A 23,534-nucleotide genomic window follows, 5' to 3' on the forward strand; every position below is an offset into this window, starting at 1 on the left:
GAATTATTTATATTTGTTTCCTCAACAGGCTAAGTTTGAACTCTAAAAACACTGTAACAGCTATACGTTAATGGTTATCAACATGTAATGTTCCAATTCATCTCTGGACAATGTGGAAATTCACTACACTAAAATGTTTACAACTCACCTACAAGATGTCTGTATAAAATATGGCTTTATTTGTACACAAATCATGTAAATGACATTTCATACTTAGATAAATTAGTTCACATAATCATAACATTTCATAAATACAATTGTAATTCCTTAAAAACTTACCTTTTCACCACCATAAAATGCTATTTCTTCTGCATTTGTTATAATTCTCGAATGTATGTAGCGAAGGTAACCTTTTCTGTTTGCTTCCTCAGCAACAAGACTTCCAAATTTTGGTGACACCATTTTTAGGATCTGCCCTGTTACCCCAATAACAATAGCTGCCAGAAGTGGACCTGAAATTCAACAGTAATACTTGTATGAAAGATTTCAGAATAGTATGTAAAATTATTTGTGCTAACACCTGTTGTTTAGATACTGTGAATATTTTTAGCTGTATTAACTTATGTTCTACCATTTCTATTAAACACCCATTATTTTTATTTTTTGATACTCTTTTGATAGAAAGAATGGTCACATTCAGTTATATGCAAATGCTTCAACTGCTTTGTAACCGATAAACTGCTGCTCTCCCAACCACCTTTAACTAATATAAAGAAATGAAAAAATGGAAAATCCAGTATGGAATAACCAAATTATGCAGCAAGGACAGATGCTAGTCACCACATAGAGGAGGCACTGAGTGGCAGACAGGCTCTATGAGAATGACTGCTACATGATATTCAGCTATCGGACCAAGTTCTTCATCAGAAACAGGCAACAAAACACACACTGATTCACACACATTCAATTTAAGCACACAACTATGGTCACTATCATTTCAGGGAACTTAAGCCCAACTGCAACTGCATCTGGGATGAGCAGCAACCTTTGCTGGGCTGGGTAATGGGGATACAGAAGAGAGAGTAATGTCAGGGTAAAGGTGGGGAACTTGCCAGAGCTGCCTGTAAGAGTGTGCAGGGATGACATGCACAAAATTTCTAGTTGGCGTGATGAATGGCAACTTGTTCTAAATGTAGAAAAATATAAATTAATGCAGATGAATAAAAAAAAACAACAACATAATGTTTGAATTATTAGTCTTTTGTTATATTCTCATTTGCTGTTGATTACTACTGTTAATAATAGTAGTTACTTCCCTTGTAGAGTAAGTTTGTGATTATTGTAGTCAGGTTTTTAACATTTTCTTATTGTAGTAGCGGAACTTAGATAAAGTAGTTTTCTTCTGTAAAATTTTACCATGAGTGAGAAGTGTGGGCTTTGCCGTAGGTTCGTGAGTAGTGGATTGCAGTGTGAGACTTGTTCGAAGTATTTTCACTGGGGGGAATGCAATGGGGAAGCCAGTGGACATTCTGGTGAGATCCTCTCCTGGAACTGCAGGTTATGTAGCAAGAGTAAGTTGATAGAGCAGCAGGAGCGTAAGATCTGTGCCCTTCAGGTGCAGTTGAAAAACGCACAGGAGGAGCTAGATACGATGAGGAGGGGGAAGGGGGTTGGGGAATGGGAGCTGGCTGTTGGCAAGAGATCTGCTAGGAGAAGAAAATTTTCAGATAGTTTTACTATTGGTGTTTGCAATAGATATGACCAACTGTCAGAGTCTAGTGGAGAGGAATCTCTAGTAGCTGTAGATGTAGGAAGTAAGCAGCAGACCTCAGCAGTTATGGTGGCTAGGACAGTTGCAAAGTCGAAGAGAAAGAAGAAGGTTCTGCTGTTAGGTAGTCCTCATGGTAGAGGTGTAGGCCAGCAGTTGCAGGAAGTGTTGGGGAGTGAGTACCAGGTCACCAGCATTGTGAAGCCTAATGCAGGATTGGCTCAAGTGACTTAACATAGGGGGGTTATGTAGGGATTTTACTAAGGAGGATCAGGTAGTGATTGTGGGTGGGGCTGGTAATAGTATTGATAGGGATGGGGAGTATGACATAGATGGTGACCTGGAAAAGATAGCCACTCCGACTGGCAACATGAATGTGCATTTCGTGGAACTGTTTCAGCGTCACGATCGGCCTCATCTTAACACAGCCGTCAAGCGTAATAACACGAGACTTGGGGGTGCGCTGATGACAGAAAGCATGGGTCACATTTCAGTGGTGTCGGTGGAGTCTATCAGCAGGACGGGTTTCACTAGACATGGCCTGCACCTCAACAGGTATGGGAAGGGGAGGTCGGCAAAGCTTATAGGTGACAGCATAGGTGATGGTGGTGGGCTCACTCATGGGAAAATTCCTGCAGTAGTGGGAGTTAGAGCTGCACCTTTTTTAGACTGAAGTCAGCTGATAGGTATTCCTGCTTAAGGGAAGTCTCTCTAACAAAGGAACCACTTTTGACAAAGCTTAGGTATCCAAGTAATGAGGGAATTAGTATATTTCATCAAAATATACAAGGTATTAGAGATAAAGTTAGTGAACTGCTTATATATGTTGACTCTGAAATTATTGGTATATCTGAACACTTCTTAAATAAGGAGATAATTCAGAGGCTTCCTTTACCAGGATACAGGTTGGCTGGCAGCTTTTTGAGGAGCTCTTTGTGGTGTGGGGGAGTAGCCATGTATGTGAAAAACGGCATCCCATTTGAGTCAATTGATGTTTCAAAGTACTGCACTGAAAAGGTGTTTGAATGTTGTGCAGGTGTGGTTAAATTTAATGAAGCTAAACTTCTAACTGTTGTTATTTAGAGATCCCCGGACTCCGATTTCACAACATTTTTGCTAAAGCTAGAGGAGGTTCTTGGCTCACTTTATAGGAAATACAAAAAGTTAGTTATATGTGGTGACTTCAATATTAATTGTATAAGTGATTGTGCAAGGAAAAGGATGCTGGTAGACCCCCTTAATTCATATAATCTTATGCAAACCATATTCTTTCCAACGAGAGTGCAAGGGAAAAGTAGAACAACCATAGACAACATTTCTGTTCATTCCTCATTACTAGAAGGGCATTCTGTTAGCAAAAAGGTGAATGGCCTTTCAGATCATGATGCACAAATTTTAACTCTAAAAGATTTTTGTGCTGCAACACATGTTAAATATAGTTATCAACTGTTTAGGAAAGCTGATCCAGTTGCTGTAGAGACCTTTGTAAACCTTATCAAGGAACAAGAGTGGCAAGATGTTTATAGCGCTGATACAGTAGACGATAAATATAATGCTTTTCTCAAGACTTTTCTCGTGCTCTTTGAAAGTTTCTTTCCGTTAGAGCGTTCAAAACAGGGTACTAGCACAAACAGGCAGCCTGGGTGGCTGACTAGAGGGATAAGAATAACTTGTAGAACAAAGTGGCAATTATATCAAAACGTTAGAAACAATCAAAATCTAAATGTAGCAGCTCATTACAAACAGTACTGTAAGGTGCTTAAAAAAGTTGTTAGGAAGGCAAAAAGTATGTGGTATGCAGATAGAATAGCTAAGTCTCAGGATAAAATTAAAACCATATGGTCAGTCGTAAAGGAAGTTGCTGGTCTGCAGAGACAGGTCGAGGATATAGAATCAGTGCGTAGTGGGAATGTCCGTGTTACTGATAAGTCGCATATATGTACAGTATTTAATAATCACTTTCTGAATACAGCAGGTGAACTAAATAGAAACCTAGTCCCAACAGGGAATCATATAGCGCTCTTAGAAAAAAGTGTTCCGTGACTGTTACCTGAAATGCTCCTCCACGATACTGACAAGAGGGAGATTGAGTTAATAATTAAGTCACTAAAGACAAAGAACTCTCATGGCTATGACGGGGTATCTAGCAGAATGCTGAAGTATTGTTTTATGTATGTTAGCCCAGTACTTAGCCATATCTGTAACTTTTCCTTTAGGAGTGGTTGGTTTCCTGACCGATTAAAGTACTCGGTAGTGAAGCCACTTTATAAAAAGGGAGACAGGGATAATGTTGACAATTTTAGACCTATTTCTATGCCATCGGTGTTTGCTAAAGTTATCGAGAAAGTTGTACATACAAGGTTACTGGAGCATTTAAATTCACATAATTTGCTGTCAAATGTACAGTTTGGTTTTAGAAATGGTCTAACAACTGAAAATGCTATATTCTCTTTTCTCTGTGAGGTTTTGGATGGATTAAATAAAAGGTTGCGAATGCTACGTGTTTTCTTTGATTTAACGAAGGCTTTCGACTGTGTTGACCACAAAATATTACTGCAGAAGTTGTACCATTATGGAGTAAGGGGAGTAGCTTACAATTGGTTCGCCTCTTACTTTAAGAACAGAAAGCAAAAGGTAATTCTCCGCAATGCTGAGAGTGGTATTGATGTTCAGTCCCAATGGGGCACTGTTAAGTGGGGCATTCCCCAAGGGTCGGTGCTAGGGCCACTGCTGTTTCTTATTTATATAAATGATATGCCTTCTAGTATTACAGGTGATGGGTATGGATGTGTGTGATGTCCTTAGGTTAGTTAGGTTTAAGTAGTTCTTAGTTCTAGGGGACTGATGACCACAGATGTTAAGTCCCATAGTGCTCAGAGCCATTTGAACCAACCATTACAGGTGATTCAAAAATATTTCTGTTTGCTGACGACACCAGCTTGGTAGTGAAGGATCTTGTGTGTAATATTGAAACAGTATCAAATAATGTAGTTCATGAAATAAGTTCGTGGCTTGTGGAAAATAATTTGATGCTAAATCACAGTAAGACTCAGTTTTTACAGTTTCTAACTCACAAATCAACAAGAACCGATATTTTGATCAGACAGAATGGGCATATTATAAGCGAGACGGAAGAGTTCAAGTTCCTAGGCGTTCGGATAGATAGTAAGCTGTTGTGGAAAGCCCATGTCCAGGATCTTGTTCAGAAACTAAATGCTGCTTTATTTACCATTAGAACAGTATCTGAAATAAGTGACAGTTCAACATGAAAAGTAGCCTACTTCGCATATTTTCATACGCTTATGTCATATGGTTTTATTTTTTGGGGTAATTCTTCTGATTCAAAATGGGTATTTTTGGCTCAAAAATGGGCTGTTCGAGCTATATGTGGTGTAAGTTCGAGAACCTCTTGTCGACCCCTGTTCAATAGTCTGGGAATTCTGACATTGCCCTCACAGTATATATTTTCTTTAATGTCGTTTGTTGTTAGCAATATTAACTATTCCCAAGAGTTAGCAGCTTTCACTCAGTTAATACTAGGCAGAAATCAAATCTGCATGTGGAATGCACTTCCTTGACTCTTGTGCAGAAGGGAGTGCAGTACTCTGCTGCATCCATTTTCAATAAGCTGCCACAAGAACTCAAAACTCTTAACAGTAGCCCAAACTCTTTTAAGTCTAAACTGAAGAGTTTCCTCATGGCTCACTCCTTCTATTCTGTCGAGGGGCTCCTGGAAGAGCTAAAAAATTAAGCAAATTCCAGTGTTACATTGTTGATTTTCTTCATTTAAAGTTACAACTTGTCACCTCAATAAGTTTTTTTATATTTCATTTTATCTGTTTCTACTATCGTGTTGTGATTTCATGTATTGACTCGTTCCATGACCATGGAGACTTCTCCTTAATTTGGTCCCACGGAACAATAAATAAATAAATAAAAATAAATGAATACAGCATTGGTAGTGTCCTGCTTGAAACACTCTGATTGGTTAAATATTTAAGTGTAAAACTGTAAAGCAGTCTGAAATGGAATTAGCATATACGGCTGGGAATAGGGAAGGCAAATGGTTAACTTTGGTTTATTGGGAGAATTTTAGGGAAGTGTAACTCATCTATAAAGGAGACTGTGAATAGAACACTAGTGCAACACACTGCTGAGTACTGTTTGAGTAAGCAATTCAGAGGCGAGCCACTAGACTTGTTACTAGTAGGTTTGACCAACATGTGAGTATTGTAGAGAGGCTTCATGAACTCAAATTGGGATCCCCGGAGGGTGGATGATGTTCTTTTCCCAAAACACTAGTGAGAAAATTTAGAGAATCAGCATCTGAAACTGACTGCAGAATTATTCTACTGTCGCCAACGTATGTTTCATGTAATGCCCATGAAGATAAGATTAAAGAAATTAGGGCTCGCAAAGACATTTTTTCCTCATTCTATTCACGAGTGGGACAGGAAAGGAAATGACTAGTAGAGGTATAAAGTATCCTCCACCATGCACCGTATGGTATTTTGCAGTGCATGTATGAAGAAGTAGACAGGTATAGCATCGAGATGCTTTACTGGGATGAAGACAGAAATACAGGGGAGAGAGGACTACCCAACTTCACTGCTGTAATAGAAAGTGTAGGTAGAGCTAGTGGAAGCAGGAAAGGGCAGATGCAGGTTGAGGACAGGAACTAGTGAAGGCTGAGGCCAGGGTCGTTACTGAAATGCAGGCTGTGTTGCAGAGAGAGTTGCCACATAGCCTTCGTTCATGTAACCCCCCTGGTCTCAAAAACTGCTCCTACCATAGCCCTACATACACCAGTGCCACCAGCACACCTACATAATCCGGTCACCTTCTGTACTTCTCTGCACTGCTGTGCCCCCCCCCCCCCCCAAACACACACCAGCAAAGCATCCTGATGCTGCAACACCAGCAAAGCATCCCGATGCCGCACATACCTGCATGCTCCCACAGGCAGCACTGGCATCTTCCCCAACGTCTACCCTGCATCCCTGGCTGCCCCACACTCTTATGAAACCCCATTACCCACCCCAGAAAAAAATAGCTGTTCACCTGAGATGCAGTTACAATTGGGCCTCAGCACTCAGAGACAATAGTAGCAGTGTGTGTGTGTGTGTGTGTGTGTGTGTGTGTGTGTCTCAGTTGTACTTGTATGAGTGTGTGAATGTTCCATTGTCTACATACGATGAAGGACTTGTCCGGTGAGTAGCACCTGTCATTTCAAATTGTTAATATAAAGAAACAGTAAAACATGTTTAGTGAAGTAACTTTGTGACTGACATCTCAATGAGTCGAGTGATAGGAACGAGACATATGGAAATAAAGCAAAGTTACAATGATCTCCAGATATGGTTCTTGTTGGTAAATGTTTTCCTTCCTTTATAAAAAATTAAAAACCGTTAATTTGGGATTCATGTATTTTATTCACCATGCAATCTTTATTAAATAATTTTAAGGAAAATATTTTGTTAAAAAACTCTTTCCTTTGTATCTTACAGTCTAACACTGCAGTTCAATAATTAATTGGTTAGATTTTCATTTTTAGTCATAGCTACAATGTTTCAAAACTAAGTAGCTCATCACACTTAACTTGGGGACTCCACAGTAAGTATGTTTTGAAACTAAATAACTCACCACACTTAACTCAGGGAGACTGCCAGTAAGTAATGTGGACACATCAATTTCAGTGCAGTTTTCCCTTCATCATTCCTTACTCAGTTGTTTGGATTTTAGTGTCTATTAGAGGATCCCATTAATAAAAATATTATGAAGAAACATATTTCTTTTTTCCTTTTAGCCAATTAGAGGTCTGTGATAAAAGCATTTCTGCTTGTCAGTTGGAAAGCTATCTATTGCACATCTTCAAGGTGAGGCACTATTTGAAAGCATGTGCACTCCCACTGTTTGCTTCTATTGCTTAAGTAATTATGGATGACCCTGTTAAATATTTTTGAGTTTGTGAATGACATGACTGTTTCCTTCTCTAGCACTTGTCTCCAGTTTTACCAGTGGAGTTTCACTCTCTGCTTCTTCCAGTTTGCTGGAGAATCTCTGAAAGTGTTTTTTTGACTAAACAGATTGTGGAGCCTTCTCAAAATATTCATCTACATCTACATAGCTACTCTTCAAATCACATGCAAGTGCCTATTAGAGAGTTCATCCACCAACCTTCACACTAATACTCTATTATTCCATTCTTAAACAGCAAGTGGAAAAAAACTAACACCTATACCTTTTGTGTGATCTCTGATTTCCCTTATTGTACTATGATGATTGTTTCTCCCTATGTAGGTCAGCATCAACAAAATATTTTCACATTCAGAAGAGAAAGTTGGTGATTGAAATTTTGTGAGGAGTTTCTGCAACAGTGAATAATGCCTTGTTTTAATGATTTCCACCCCAAATCCTGTATCACGTCCACGATACTCTCCCCCCTACTTCTCAATAATACAAAATGTGCTGTTCTTCTTCGAATTTTCTCGATGTACCTGTTAATCCTGTCTGGTAAGGATCCCACAACACACAGCAGTGCTCAAAAAGAGCATGGATAAGCGCAGTGTTGGCAGTCTCTTTATTAGATTTGTTGCATCTTCTAAGTGTTCTGCCAATAAAACAAAATCTTTAGTTTGCCTTCCCCACAACATTTTCTATGTGTTCTTTCCAATGTAAATTGTTTATAATTGCAGTTCCTAAGTATTTAGCTGAATTTATGGCCTTTGGATTTGATTGATTTACCATGCAACTGAAGTTTAACAGATTCCTTTTAGCACTCATGTGGATGACCTCACACTTTACATTACTTAGGGTCAACTGCCAATTTTCGCACCATACAGATACCATATCTAAATTGTTTTTCAATTGTTTTTGAGCTTCTGATAACTTTACTAGGTGATAAACAGCAGCATCATTTGCAAACCACCTAAGATGGCTGCCCAGATTGTATCCTAAATTGTTTATATAGATAAGGAACAGCAGAGGGCTTATAACACACCTCGAGGAATGCTAGAAATCCCACCATCAATTACTGCGAACTGTAACCTCTCTGACAGGAAATCATGAATCCACTCACATAACTGAGACAATATTCCATAAGCATGCAATCTGATTACAAACCACTTGTGAGCTATGGTGTCAACGGCCATCTGGAAAGCTATAAGTATGGAATCAATTTGAGCTTTCTTGTCAATTGCACTCAACACTTTATGTGAGTAAATAGCCAGTTGTGTTTCACAAGAATGATCTTTTCTAAATCCCTGTTGACTATGTATTAATAGACCATTCTCTTTGAGGTGTTCCAAAATCCTGTTGCATATCGACGTTAAAAGATATGGGCTGTAATTTAGTGGTTGGGTTGGGTTGTTTGGGGAAGGAGACCAGACAGCGAGGTCATCGGTCTCATCGGGTTAGGGAAGGATGGAGAAGGAAGTCAGCCGTGCCCGTTCAAAGGAACCATCCCAGCATTTGCCTGGAGCGATTTAGGGAAATCACGGAAAACCTAAATCAGGATGGCCGGACGCGGGATTGAACCGTCGTCCTCCCGAATGCGAGTCCAGTGCCTAATGTAATTTAGTGGATTACTCCTATTGCCTTTCTTGAATATTGGTTGACCTGTGTAACTTTCCAACCTTTAGATGCGGATCTTTCATTGAGTGAGAGGTTGTATATGATTTTTAAGCATTGCACCAGAATACTCTGAAAGGAACCTAACTGGTATACAATCTGGACTAGAAGAGATGCCTTTATTAAGTGATTCAAGTTGCTTCATGCAGATAACCTTGGTGCTGAGAGCCCACAAGCTGCTCCTAAGTTGCTTCACTGCTCTGAGGATACCTACTTGTAAGTTACTTGTGTTGATAGAATTTCTATCTTAACCATGTTCACAACACAGTAAACAATGTATGTGGTACTTTTACAAGTTTAAATTGTCTAACTTACAAAAAAGAATCTGAAGTTTCAAATATTTTTCAGGATTTAACATTCTATCAACATAGATCATGGGTTAAGAACTAAATGGGTGTATCCCCCTGCTGCCCAACAATGGGTTTAAAGGCCTAAGCAGTCACCTCCACATTTTATATGACTTTCTGTAAATTCAGCATTTTCTCATATAATTTGTAAATTATGAGATCAAAGGACATTTTGGAACACTTCCTGACTATCGTTCAGTATAAAACTACTCTCTTCCCACACTAAAACACTATCTTTTATAGAACAGATACACAAAGCCAGTATTAAGTGTGTTATATGTATAATAGTAGAAGAAATGAAGGTTTTATGGTTGACAAAACTCAAGATGTTAGTTGTCATCAGGTCTGTGCATTTTCAAGTAAACAAATTTTCAGTAAAACAAATACAGAGCAAGAGGACAGCTGGGGGAAAGTCCAATTTATGTGGTGACACTTAAATGAAAACTGTAACAACGTACTCCTCCCATTTTCCTATGTCAGAGAAACTTGCAATCAAAAATTATGAACAAAAGGCTAACAGTATTGCAAGATAGATGGATAACCACTGGAAGTTTCAAAACTGTAATCGTTCCTAGTTATAACACCATTTGTATCACCTTTCACAACACACCAATCTGGCAGAAAGTGTGGATGTGAACAATATCACCAATGTTCATCAATTTCTTCGAAAGAATTTCAGAAGCAGCACAATACAAGGAATGTGAAGCTGCTGAGAGCTGAATGAAACTCTTTTCTCCATCCTACTCAGATCACTGGCAGTTGTTTGTGTAAACTTTGTTTATCTTTATTGCCAAGAAATGAAAGAAATTAACAAATACTGGTAACACAACTTCACTGAAATCTCCCAAAATACAAGTGGTACAAAGACCAGCTGCTAAAGTGATACTGTACTTGTTGCATTAATGACAAGTTTACATTGTGTGCTACAATCACAGAATTACAATTAATAGAATTTACTATCTCAGCGTTTTAGCACAGTTAGGTGAAGAATTGAAAGTAAGAAAAGTCTAAAATACTCAATGTCTGTCACAGAGATTTCTCAGTATTTGTATAAAGAAGCTGAAATGTCAGTCAGCAAATGATGTCAGTATTTCATGTTTTGGGACCATACTTTCAGACTCATAATAAAATTTTCTTGAAAAACTAATTATGTACTTAAGGGAGTGCTGGCAGAATGTTTAAATTATTGTGCATAAAAGCAATAACATCATCTCTTCAAGTTGCTTTGAAGTTTTCTTCTTAGTTATGTTATATCTTACAATTTATAAACCATATTTAATTCGTGTAGGCATTATCCTGTGTCACAGAACAGGCTTTATTTTGGCAAATTCCTTTAGCTTAGCTTAGGATATCAACACATTCTAGGCCTCAGACTCAAATTCTCAAGCCAAATATTTATTGTTTAGAGTGTCCATTTTTATCTCCTTGTCTACTTTACCTGATAAATCTTTTGCTTGCAATGTGTATATAAGGAGGGATAAGTGGCAACACCAACAAAATCACGTTTCAACTGCAGAAATCTTTTGACTGCAGTATTCTCTCTACGAAAAAGCTTACAGTCAACTTCAGTTGGTGCAAAAGATGGATTCATGAGTTTCAAAATTTGGACTAAGAGTACATAATGACTATACTACATTAGCACTTATCTCCCCACTCATGAACACACTACGGAATGGAAAGATATGGTTAATGAAATTGGATGTTTAACAGCAAAATGAGTCTGCAGTGTCTCATGTTCAGTTACAACACAAATCAAATGTCAAAATAAATTTACATAACAGCTACAGCAAAACCAGTGAACAAAAATTAAGTACAGGAGTAAGTATTTCTTAATTACAATAAATCTTATACGAAGGTGGCGTACCTGGGATAACAGCAGCTCCCATCTTCTTGCTTGTTCTGGCTAAAGCCATTACTATCAAAAGGCAATCAAAAAGAGGTTTTGTAATATGAGAGTACAGATGTGCAACTGAAGATGTGAATGCTGTAATTTCATCTGTTAAGCGGTGATCTGCATTTTCTATTCGACAGTCCAAGTTGCCGGTACGGTAGTATGTCTGATTTTTGAAGTACATACGGTATGTATATTCAACCAGCCGGGATCTGCAACAGCAAGAATAATCTGTGTGGTGATCAATAATGCAAGGAAATCATTACTTTCAAAAACAACAACAATTCACAGGACATGAATTACAAAGCTTCTTATTGCAGTTCTTTTTTAGTCCAACAGATAAGGTGTTTCAATTAGGCCTACAACTCATCTTTAGTGAACAAGTAATATCCAACATTAAAAATTCATTAGCTGTTACAAAAAAAAAAAAAAAAAAGCACTACATGTCAATGGCTCATAATTTCCATTTTTAAGTAGGCAACACAGTATGACAGACTCTTGTTGGGAACAGTGTGGAGGGGGAGAACAGGTGCAAAGGAAAGTATAAAAGCAGAAGATATTGTCTGACTGAGAGAACTGAACAATGATGTGAATCATGCAACAGAGAAAACTTTATGAAGGCAGAACTGAGTTCAGGGAAGTGGGAGCCGGAGGAGAGAAGAGGAAAAAATGCAACAAAATGGTTCAAATGGCTCTGAGCACTATGGGACTTAACATCTATGGTCATCAGTCCCCTAGAACTTAGAACTACTTAAACCTAACTAACCTAAGGACAGCACACAACACCCAGCCATCACGAGGCAGAGAAAATCCCTGACCCCGCCGGGAATCGAACCCGGGAACCCGGGCGTGGGGCAACAGAATGGTTGGGGAGGTCAGGTGCCGAGTGTCTAAAATGAGGGAGTGTGGAGGAAGAACATGCTAATGGCATATTTTTAAAAGGATTAAAAGGGGTTACAGGTGTACTATGATTACCAAATGCACTTATGGGAGGAATTCCACACCTAGCAACTATCACTTACGAGTATCATCCTTTGCACTACAGTAATAAGGCAGCCATCAACATCACGTTTACAGTAACTGGCAGATGGATGATCAAAGATTATTTATTGAAAGCTCGTATTATCTATTTTATGTACTGCAGTAGCAATTGCTGATCTATTAGTGACATGTTTTGGGGAGAACACAGCAAAGAGCTGAACAATGATGCATTTCAGAACAGTAGAAGCTTGAAAATGTGTCTGCAAAGCTTTTTCTATAAGATGTTTCTCACTCTCATACATCTGCCCTATATGTTCAAAAGTATTCAGACACCCCATGTAATGCTGAATTGACAAATTGATGAAATGAGAGATGGCTCCACCAATATAAAAGGATGCAGGGAGTATTGCGTTATTAGTGGAGAAGCACTAACAGCAGAATGGGTTGGTCAGGAGAGCTCAGTGACCTCAAACGTGGATTAGTCATTAGATGTCACTTGAGTAACAAATCAATCATGGACACTTCAACCCTTCTAAAGGAGCTAAAATAGACTGTTGGTGATTGCAATTGTGAACTCTAAATGCGAAGGAACAACCACAGCTTAACAAAGACCAGGCAGACCTAATGTACTGACGGACAGGGACCACTGAGTATTGTGGAAGGTGGTTTTAAAAACTAGCATTGAAGCAATGGAAGGAATCACTCATGAGTTCCAAAGTGCTACCAGCTATCCAGCTAGACAATGACTGTGCATAGGGAGTTTAAAAAAATGGGGTACAATGGTAGGGCAGTTCCATAAGCTACTCTTTTCTGTAATCAGCAATGCCTGAGGCCGTGTAAAGAGCAATGTCATTGGACAGTGGATAACTGGAAATGAGTGATTTGGAGTGATGAATCATGCTGTACACTGTGGCAATCTGATGGAAGGGTTTGGCTTCTACAAATGCCTAGAGAATTTTATCTGTTATCATGTGCAGTGCCATCAGTGAAGTACGGAGGAAGAGGCATTACGATACAGAGGTGTGTTTTGTGGTTAGGGTGTGGTCCCATTATTGTGCATAAGAAAATGCTAAATGCAGAAGGATATGAACAGGTTTTGTATAGCATTGTGTACTGAGTACAGTATAGAGGAGCAGTTTGGAGATGATGATTGTATCAGCATCTGTGAGGTAATCGTCTGCAGAGAATAACATTCCTGAAATGGATTGGCTTGCCCAGAGTCCTGACCTGAACCCAATGGAACACCTTGTGGTTGAGTTGGAATATTCAGTTTACTCCAGACTACAGCTTCAACATCACTACCTCCTCTGGTTTTATCTTTTGAGGAAGATTGGGCTGCCATTCCTCCGCATACATTCAGACATCTCATTGAAAGTGTTCCCAGTAGTGTTCAAGTCGTCATAAAGGCAAACAGAGGAAAAACTCCATATTAATGTCCACTAACAGGTGCCTGGATACTTTTGATCAGCTAGTATATGTAGGGCCTACACCTGCATATGCAACAAGCTCTCTTATGGCATGAATGGTGGGGTTTAATTGAAACAGGATACCACGATCATTCTTCCTCACCCCCCTTTTTCCAGTTCCATACATGAAGATTGAGCAGGTACAATGAGTTCGAAATTTTTCCTGGCTTTACCATAATGACAAGTTGTCAAAAAATATATATATGTGGGAGTAATACATTGCCTGACGTATCTTGGAAAAACAGGTTCTCAAAATGTAAACAGTAAACCTCTCTGAAGTCCATATCTGTAGTCAGATGGTCAGCATGTCTGACCCTCGTGTGGAGGATCCGGGAACATTTCCTGATACTGCCAGGGATTTTTCATTGGCGGGAGGACTGGAATGGAGTGCACTCAGGCTCATGTTGCCAAGTGAGGCTCTACTTGAATGAGAAATAGTGGCTCCATGGTCTGAAAGCTGACGACGACTGGGAGAGTGGTGTGCTGATCCTGTGCCCTTCCAAACTTCATCCACATGACACAACATCACAGCAAATGACATGGCAGCTGGTTCTCATCACGTGGTTTTCAGGGGCCTGGCCACAGATGTTTTTTTTTTTTTTTTTTCTTCCCATGTCGCTCTTATGCATGCTGAATGACAAAATGTATTGCTCTTCTTTGGATCATTATCTGCTGCACTAAGCGTACCTGGTGAGGATCCCAGATTAAAGAACATTGCTCAATATTTGAACCAATAAGTATTTTAAAAGCTACCTCTTTCTGTGTGATCACTCTGTTGTAGAAATAATTCAAAAGCCAAGATCGCTTAAATACTGTTTACAGGATAACAGTATTTAAGCGATCTTAGCTTTTGAATTATTCCTTCATCTTCCTTTCCCTTTCTTAAGAGGTCATTCCACTTCAAATAAAAACATACTCCTAGATATTTCACTATTGCAAATGTTTCATGTTTTATTGATAAATGTGAAACTGAATAATAATGGGTCTTCCTGCCAACTGATTCACTATATGTTAGATTTGCTTATGATGAGGGACAACTGTCAATCCCTGCACCAAGTGTGGATACTCTTAAGGCCTTCGTGCATTTCATTACAATTTTGCAGTCTTAAAACTTCCCCATACACAACAGCTTAATTAATAAACAGCCTAATGGAGCTTCCAATGTGCTCACCAGGTCATTTACACATACTGTGAACAGTAACATATCCTTGTTGTACAAATGAAGTTACTTTCACATCTGACAATTTCTGTGTGTTCAGAATGAAACAATTTCAAGAGAGATATTTGGTTTTTCCCATTTCTCAAAAAAATAGATGTCTGATCTTTGCCTTCCTCATTTTAAGCATCCCAGCACTATTATGGTAATCTATGTACAAGCAAACTCAAAATTCTACAGCATTACCAATGTTTTAGTCCCCTTTGTTTGTAGTAAAGTAAGGTGATCACCATATCAGGTGTTCCTTAGAACTTCACACCAGCTTATCTGATAGGACCTCTAACATGTAAATGAACTCACCAAGACAGTTACAACTTGACATACAGATTAATTGTGATTCAAACTCGACAGTTTTCAACTACACGGACAATTTCCAGAAGTAATTATATTACCAGCTGCTTCCATTTACAATCCAAATGTAATAAGTGTACAGTTCATTTGCAGCTACAATATGTCCAACCTACTGCAGCCACTGCTCTTTCTCCTGCACTGAATCAAATTTTATTGGATTCTGTAAGACTGAATTGTGTACAGCAAGCACACATCAAACATTTAGTATGACATTTTTCCTAAGGAGCAAGCATTTTGATTGCACTTTCGAACACCAATGATTATAAAGAACAATACAGATGAAACTTAAAGGTAAGTTAAAACTGTGCACCAGATTGGGACTCAAAACTGAGACCGTTGTCTTTTGTGTGCAAGATAAGTAAATTTTAGTAGAAAGGTACTGTTTAACACTGCAAAATTGCTTTTACGTCAGATAGTTGTTGTGTTTCTTTGGGAAGTTGGCATCATGTATACTATCATGTACATTTTTGGGTGGACTACTAAGTAACTTGATATCACAAGTGCTAAGGTCCTTTTTCAAGGATTGTCAGTCAATGTGGTAGGCTTTGTACCTCATTCTTAGCCCAAGTGTTGTGGGTGTGCACACTAGCATTTGCATATTATTTTGCAGGTATTATTCAAACAGTCCACAGTAATACTCAGCACAGAAGTTTTGGCTGCATGTTATGGTAGCTGCTTCATAATGAATGTGATGCAACTAAGTTTCCTACAGACAGCATTAATATGCTGCTTCCACCCTAGCTGATTAATCACACTTATACCTAAGAATCTAGTGAATTATACTTATTCCAGCTCTGTTCCATCCACCTAAATCCCTCGGGCCTTCTATTTCTATTGTGTTGGTTTCTGTGCTAAGTAGTTTAACTGAGAAGAGGTACTAGACCACATATTCATTAAATGTGTTTTCCACAGATAATGCAAACTCTATTAAAGCTTTGTTAACCACCAAAAGCTGTTTTAATATTGATTGCTACTAGTGTTTACTTGAGAACTAAACTGGTCTTTCAGGTTATTTTAATCTGCCACACAATATTGGCAGAATATTGCTTTCCTTCACGTACCAAATATAAATATTACAGATGGCTCAATGGTTATTCCCTGATAATTATCTGTGGCATCTCACCAAATAATTACAGTATTTTAAAAGTTTTGAAACAAATACTGTCAAACATCTTGCTCCTAATGCAATAGATGCAGGATACTGTGGTGATAATGCATATAATCATCAGAAAGACAATTACCAAAACTATGACAGCATTGCAATGAACCCCTAGAATATGAAAGGGTGTGCATATCAGTCAGTATGTTTACAGTTAGGTAGTAGGAGATCATCACAAATGAATAATGTACATGCCAATAACTGTGCAATTTTTTGCTATGTTTGGACTCAAATCTTTTGCAAAGACAACAGACATTTCAGCAAGAATGTAGCCCTACTGTGAGCCGTTCATGGGACTAATTCCGTTTTACATACTTTCCAGTAAATGGGTTTTTCACAAATTACTGCTTGCAAATACAAATTTAATTACCTCTAAAGAAGAGCAGGATACCAAGAAAACTTTGCACTTCACACAGAATTAAAGGTTCCATCTATACTGCAATACAGATCAATGCGTGTTCATAAAGAGCAACTTTCATTAGAGTTTCGCAATTGTTTAAAAAACAAAGAAGAAGGTGTGTGCCACAAAAAATAAATGTTCCCCATCACCCTTGAGTGCCAAGTATGTTGAATAGTATACCTGTCTCAAATGAAAATTTTCCATTTCAAGCACCAAAAACCTTAAATAGGTGTATAGACTTTCTACAACAAACTAAGCAAAAAGCTCCAAAATCAATTACGGGGGGAAGCCTTATATAAAGGGCTAGGCAAGTACTATAGTTACTGCGGCAATCTGGTTACAAGGCAGGAGTTAAAATTCAAAATGAACCTTTAAACATTGCAAGCACGTTAAACTAATTTTTTAACATGGAATAGTTTTGTCACATTCTTCATTGATAACATGTCAGCTGGCACAAAAGCGACGCAACATAACTCTAAGCATGGAATATTTCAACCAACGACAAAGTATATCATACCTGAATGCCAAGGCAAGTTTGCTTTCCAAATAGCGGATCATCGAATTTATGAATGTTGCAGGAACAGCAACGCCCAGCCATTTCAATAGCATAAACGCGAAGCTTCTCACATCTCGTCGGACAATATATTTCACAATCTGGCCCTCTAATGATGCCACGTAAATTGACAAAAAAGTCCTTGCTGCTAGAGCTAGCGAATGCACAACCAACAATCCAGTTTCAGCTGTCCATATACCTGGGACCATTAATTTTACAAGTCTGTGTAATTGCAAAAGGAATTTAAGATTTACTGATGGATGTCTGTCATTACTCTTGGAGGCCTTCCTTTTCTTGTCAGCTGATGTATCGTCTTCAGCGGTCTCGTCCTTCTTGGCCTGTGCAACAGCATCTGAATCCTTACCATTGATAACGCACTGTTCCGTTCCATGTCTTCTAATTTTACACAGCGACTGTAAGTATGGATAACCTAATCTTAAGCCGTACACAAAAATGGTCAACGCAACAAGGCTCCTGGTAACGTTTTCTCTTTTAACATTATATCGAACAGCTGTGGCATCAATGTATTTCGACAGAACAACAGGCATCTTTCGAAGCAGACGCTAATGAAGCAACCACCTTCTAGCCTGTCGAACTACGAAATTAGAATATCTGCAACCCATCCACGGGTAGAAACTAATACTGATATGATAAACCAGATCTCTCATCAGGCAGCAATTGTTCAAGTCGGTCAATGTTCAATTTACGAACAAAACGTCACAATTCACAATGGCCGCTTACAGACACTGAATGACATAAGTACAGTTTTATACAGTGTTCTCGTTAATTAATGGTGTCTTCTTCCGACGAAACGACCCAGCGCAACATTTGCTTCACATTTTATAACATGTCTTTCACATGACTGAAATATTACATGTATTAACAACATACACCATCGTAATAAATGCGAACTTCTGCTATCTCGGCCGTCCTTGCTTCAGACGTAATACATAACCAGTTGTCAAAACTGAAACTCCTTGCGTGTCGCACGACGGGTTACCGAAGTTAAAAAAACAGAAGAAAAAAATATTATGACAATCTCCTTTCCTGTACAGGAAAATAAAATATTTTTAAAATAACATTCCTTAAAAAAAAAAAAAAACAATAAAATACTGCACAACTTTGTCAACTTCTGTTACGTTAAACTCTACACACCTAAAACTCGTCAGGTCGCACGCAATAAAGGTGCTTAGAAAAGTTCGTTATATGCTCCTAAATATTTCAATAATGAAATAAAACGCCTTTTTTTTTGTTAACATAGCTTCTTCCTTATTGAAGCAAATACCAGTTTTGAAAAAATAATCGAATCCTGTACTAAAATTTAAGTATTAAGCATGCTTAAGCAAATTAATCACGACAAAAAGGAAGGTATTGAAACAATGCGTAAAGACTTGTGTGTCAGACGGCTAATGGAATTTCTAATTTTTTATTGACATGAACATAATCTTCCTACGACGCAGCGCGCAATATGGCGAGCACAGCTATTCATTTGTTTATTGTGAGCGCGTTAATGTTTTTCGATGTTGATACAGGGAAAATGGTTGCAATTAACTTAGTAAATTAGAATGTACATCTACATTCATACTCTCCAACTCACTGAGAAGTATAAGGCAAACCGAAAGTCGGCAAAATAACATTACAGTGTTACGGTACTAATTTGATCTTATCCTTATGCAGGGGTTACTCAAATTGTGCGATTTCTACCAGAAACTCATTCACTGAATGTTAAACAGCAAATTTTTATTGTTTAATACGTATTTTTTTCTCGGCCGTCTATCAACTCAGTTCGGCAAACCTACAACACACGTGATAATCGACGCTGCCCTTGCGTGAACAAGTTCGATATCCCCCATTCTGAACTTCACCAGGTGGCGTTCACAAAACAGAGATTCGATTCCACACAGGCGCGTAATAATCCATTATAGTTAGAATAAAAGTTTTGCAAGCATTCGTCTGAGTAGAAGAATTGAAATGTCGCACTGACAGGAGCATATTTACGGACTTGCATCTTCAAGATTAGGCTTATTAGATGGGACGGGAGACGAATTTCTCGAGTGAACGATCTTCTTTGCCTGACTTTAATGTGGATGGTAATGAACTGGGCGCTTTCTGGAAGCATTCACCACATCATATATGGGCTTTACATCTACAGCTACACTTTGCAAGCCACTGTGAAATGCAGTCAGAGTGAAATGTGCCGTTGGTAAACCCCTCTATAAGAAATGTGATGGGGCATACGTCAATAACTACCGATACGTTTCATTACTGACATCATTTTATAACATTTTTGAGATGGTCATGTACTCTGGGACAGTATCCTATCTGAGCAAGAATAATGTCAGTAAATCACAGTTCGGATATCAGAAGAGCTGTTTATTGATAATGTGATTTGTATGTTCACTCACCAGATTCTACAGGCACTAGATAACAAAATAATATCTAATGCATTTGACTATGTGACTCACAATATTCTGCTAGACAAACTGAGCTTTCATGGAATTGATGATGTAGCTAACAAATGCCATACTAACAAGAAGAAAACAGAATGTTGTACTTTAAGAAAGGGAGATTCTTCTGATCGAGGAGAAACCACTTATGAGGTTCAACAGGGCTCAAATTTAGGTCCACTATTGTTTCCCAAATATGTAAATCTCCTTCCATCTAAAATACAACAAGCAGATCTTTTTGCAGATGGAACTAGTATTGTAATCAATCCAAACATATGTGGTGATACTGACCTGCAGATGTCGACATGGACAAGCAAAATCGAGCCCTAAGAACGTTATATGAGTTTAATGTCTTAAGTATTATTCTGGGTATTTGCCTGATTCATCTTGAACTGTTTGTGTTAGTGAATGTGTCTCATGCCATATGATTATTCCTGTTTAATAAAGTGGTTACGTTTTGTGGAATCAATATGTGCACCTTATTCCACTAACTCACCACGTCGGAAAACTCACACTGGTGTCCTGTGACAACCATACAGTTTCTAGGGACTCAGGAAATGTGCAGCATTACCTTCCTGCCATACAATGAATCGTGATATTCATCAAAGGCTACTCATACCTTTTTCCTCCACTGATTGTGTGATGCAATGAACAATATGGATCAGTATAAGTATGAAGGTATAAGTGAGAGTGATCACAATACTCCTCCCATTCATTTGCAAGAAGACGTGGATCACAAGCATCAAGTTCTGTGTTTTCTTCCTTGGATCCTATGGACTTCTTTATGGAAGAATGAGTGAAAGGTGTTCTTGGACCTGCATTTGATTTTCGTGCATCAGTACATTACTGTGACCACACACCTCATGATTCCGATTGCACTTCTGCGCGGGTTATTGAGGTGACTCACAGTGCTTGTTAGCATGGGTTTCACTCACATTCTGACATTGCTGCACTGCAATGCTCCTGAGTATGTGAACGCCCAAACACTGCTTGTGATCTTCAGTGGGCGTCAAAGACTGCAGAATCAAGAATAAACGATTAGGCACTACATGCAAAACCAAATAACAAGTTGGCTGTACAATCCTATGTTGAAACCACGTAAGTTTGGTTCACACTTTGAAACACAACAACCTTATCTGTGTTCTCAACAAGAGTAGAGACTAACTTTTGCTAGTAGACTCAGGTTCCAAGCTAAGCACAATCCTGAGAAAAGTTGTAAGTTCTCACACATAAAGATCTCTGCTATAGCCCCAGACTGCGAATGATTCACCTATAATGACATATGGTTCCACTACCTCCCTGTCGACGTAGGTCTTAGCAAAATATTTACATGAACCTTTATGGTGGCTGACATTAATGAACCTCTTTAACAGGGGCTGATTTTTTGCACCATTATAACTTGTAACTGATGTAAAAGAAGGAACAATAGAGCAATAAGTTACGTATATAGCCTTTTTGCCGTTTTTATTAGTTTAGTTCTTAAATTACTTTTGTGTTTTTTAAGGGGTATAATTTTACATTTTAGTAATTATAAAGTATAGATTCATGCAGTCTGTAGCACAGTAGCTGTTTCATATGAATGGCTAGTTACGTAGATCAGTAAGGAGCTGAGGAGGAAGGATCTCATGATACAAAACTGAAGTCAATGTCAGTTACATAGCAGAGGATATATGCTGTTTATTTACAAAATTCAATTTTCAGAGATTCAGTCTCTTTATTTGGTGGGAGAAGCTCACATCAAGCAACTACACAACCTAATTATGTAATTACACTGCTGCACATTGGAGGTGTTTTATTGTTGGAAAATTTTCGTGTGTGTGCTCACCTTGACATGCAGGGATCGACTGAGCTAGTGCACAATTCCACCACCAGAGGATGTCCTACCCTGCACCCCTCTAACCCTACATCACCAACCCTCCCTGAAAAACTCAGTGTGAAACAGACTCACTCTGTGCTAGAGAGGAAGCATCTCATGGCATGAAATACAAATCAGTACCAATAATATATTGATGCATATTATTTATGTAATCAATTTGCAGGAGACAAGGCTCCACCACCTGGGTGGAGCTCATGTCTGCCACCCCCTCCATGACAATAACAGTAAGTACTGAAATGGGACATACTTTTCTAGTATTACTTGGTCCTCAACAGTAGTTATCGATACCAGTATTAGTTTTCGAATTTCAGAGAAGTCAATATTATCTCAGTTGCCTTTCTGAAAACTTCAATATAATTTTATACACAGTGTTATATTTCAAGTTAAAAATTATAAAAACGAATTACTTGATAAAATATTTTAGTTTCGATGTTATAATCGATAAGTACTAGTTCGGAATGTAAAGTTAAAATATTTTTTTAGAAACATTTGAAATTACAAATTATTTGCACATTTAAAATTACTATTATTGATTACACAAACCTGTGCTGTTTAATATGTTTATTTCTGGATTAATTTATGAAGTAATAATCGAAATTATAATATAACGAAAACTAATAGGAGTTCATTTGTTAAGAAAAATTGTAAGTCCTTTGGAATACTGTTATTTCCGCAGACTGTGAGATTCACAAACTTACCTCTGATGTGATTGTATGTATTTTTGTGTAATAGGTGCAAACAATGTAATTTCGGCTTTGTTAATGTGAGAAATGAAAATACTATATGATATAGTAGAATGTGAAAAAATCAGTGGAAAATATATTTACATAACAAATTCTGCAACAACAATTTTCCAGTTTATATTGGTGAAACCAACTGTGAGTACCTAATGGTAGATTTTCAGCTTCAAGAAACAGACCGCTAGACATAAAGAACTGGGTCCACCTCAACATGAAAAGCTAAGAAAACCTGAAAGTTTATTGTAATCTTCGCTCCTCTCAAATCTTCATATAAGACTTTGCTAATTAATTATGTGGACTGGGAAGTGTGTAATGTGGACAATAGATGGAAGAAGGAAGGAGGGTAGATTACAAGTGTGAGCGTCATCTGCGATTAATTGACTAATAATGAAGTTTTGTCTGTTGCAGAAATTGTTTTATTTCGTTGATTTTTGAAATTTATGTACGAATAAATTTTCGCCATGTAGCAAAACTGAAGGCTGCCCAACAAAGGATCTTTATACCAACAGTGACGATGCACTACCAATAACGATGGATCGGATCTAATGAAAGTGAGGAAGATTTTACACCTACAACTAGAGACATGAAAAAGGAAAGATAAGTACAAACTATTTGTCAAGACTCGTGTGCTTATTAACAAAATGAATAGGGATGAAAGCAAAAGTGAGGTAGAAATGGAAGCTGCAGGATCCAGTCAGGACATGTTTGAGCCGAGTGAAATCGTAGACTTTAAATAAACAGTAAAGACTGGTGTTTTGCAGATCATTTTG

At 38.2% G+C, this 23,534-nt stretch overlaps 1 protein-coding gene across 1 annotated transcript in view; it reads right to left on the reverse strand.

Annotated features, from left to right (window-relative positions):
• The window catches only part of LOC124555220 (ATP-binding cassette sub-family D member), a 90,792-nt gene extending 72,132 nt beyond the window's left edge, over positions 1-18,660 (reverse strand). The window contains exons 1-3 of the mRNA XM_047129074.1: positions 17,666-18,660; positions 11,549-11,787; positions 280-452 (exon numbers count right to left, since the gene is read on the reverse strand). Of these exons, the coding sequence (XP_046985030.1) occupies positions 280-452; positions 11,549-11,787; positions 17,666-18,249 (996 nt within the window). The 5' untranslated portion in view covers positions 18,250-18,660. The remainder of the gene's footprint in view (positions 1-279; positions 453-11,548; positions 11,788-17,665) is intronic.
• Between the last annotated feature and the right edge of the window lie 4,874 nt (positions 18,661-23,534).

Source organism: Schistocerca americana, chromosome X (genome assembly GCF_021461395.2).
Source record: "Schistocerca americana isolate TAMUIC-IGC-003095 chromosome X, iqSchAmer2.1, whole genome shotgun sequence".
In the NCBI taxonomy this organism is placed as follows: Eukaryota; Metazoa; Arthropoda; class Insecta; order Orthoptera; family Acrididae; genus Schistocerca; species Schistocerca americana.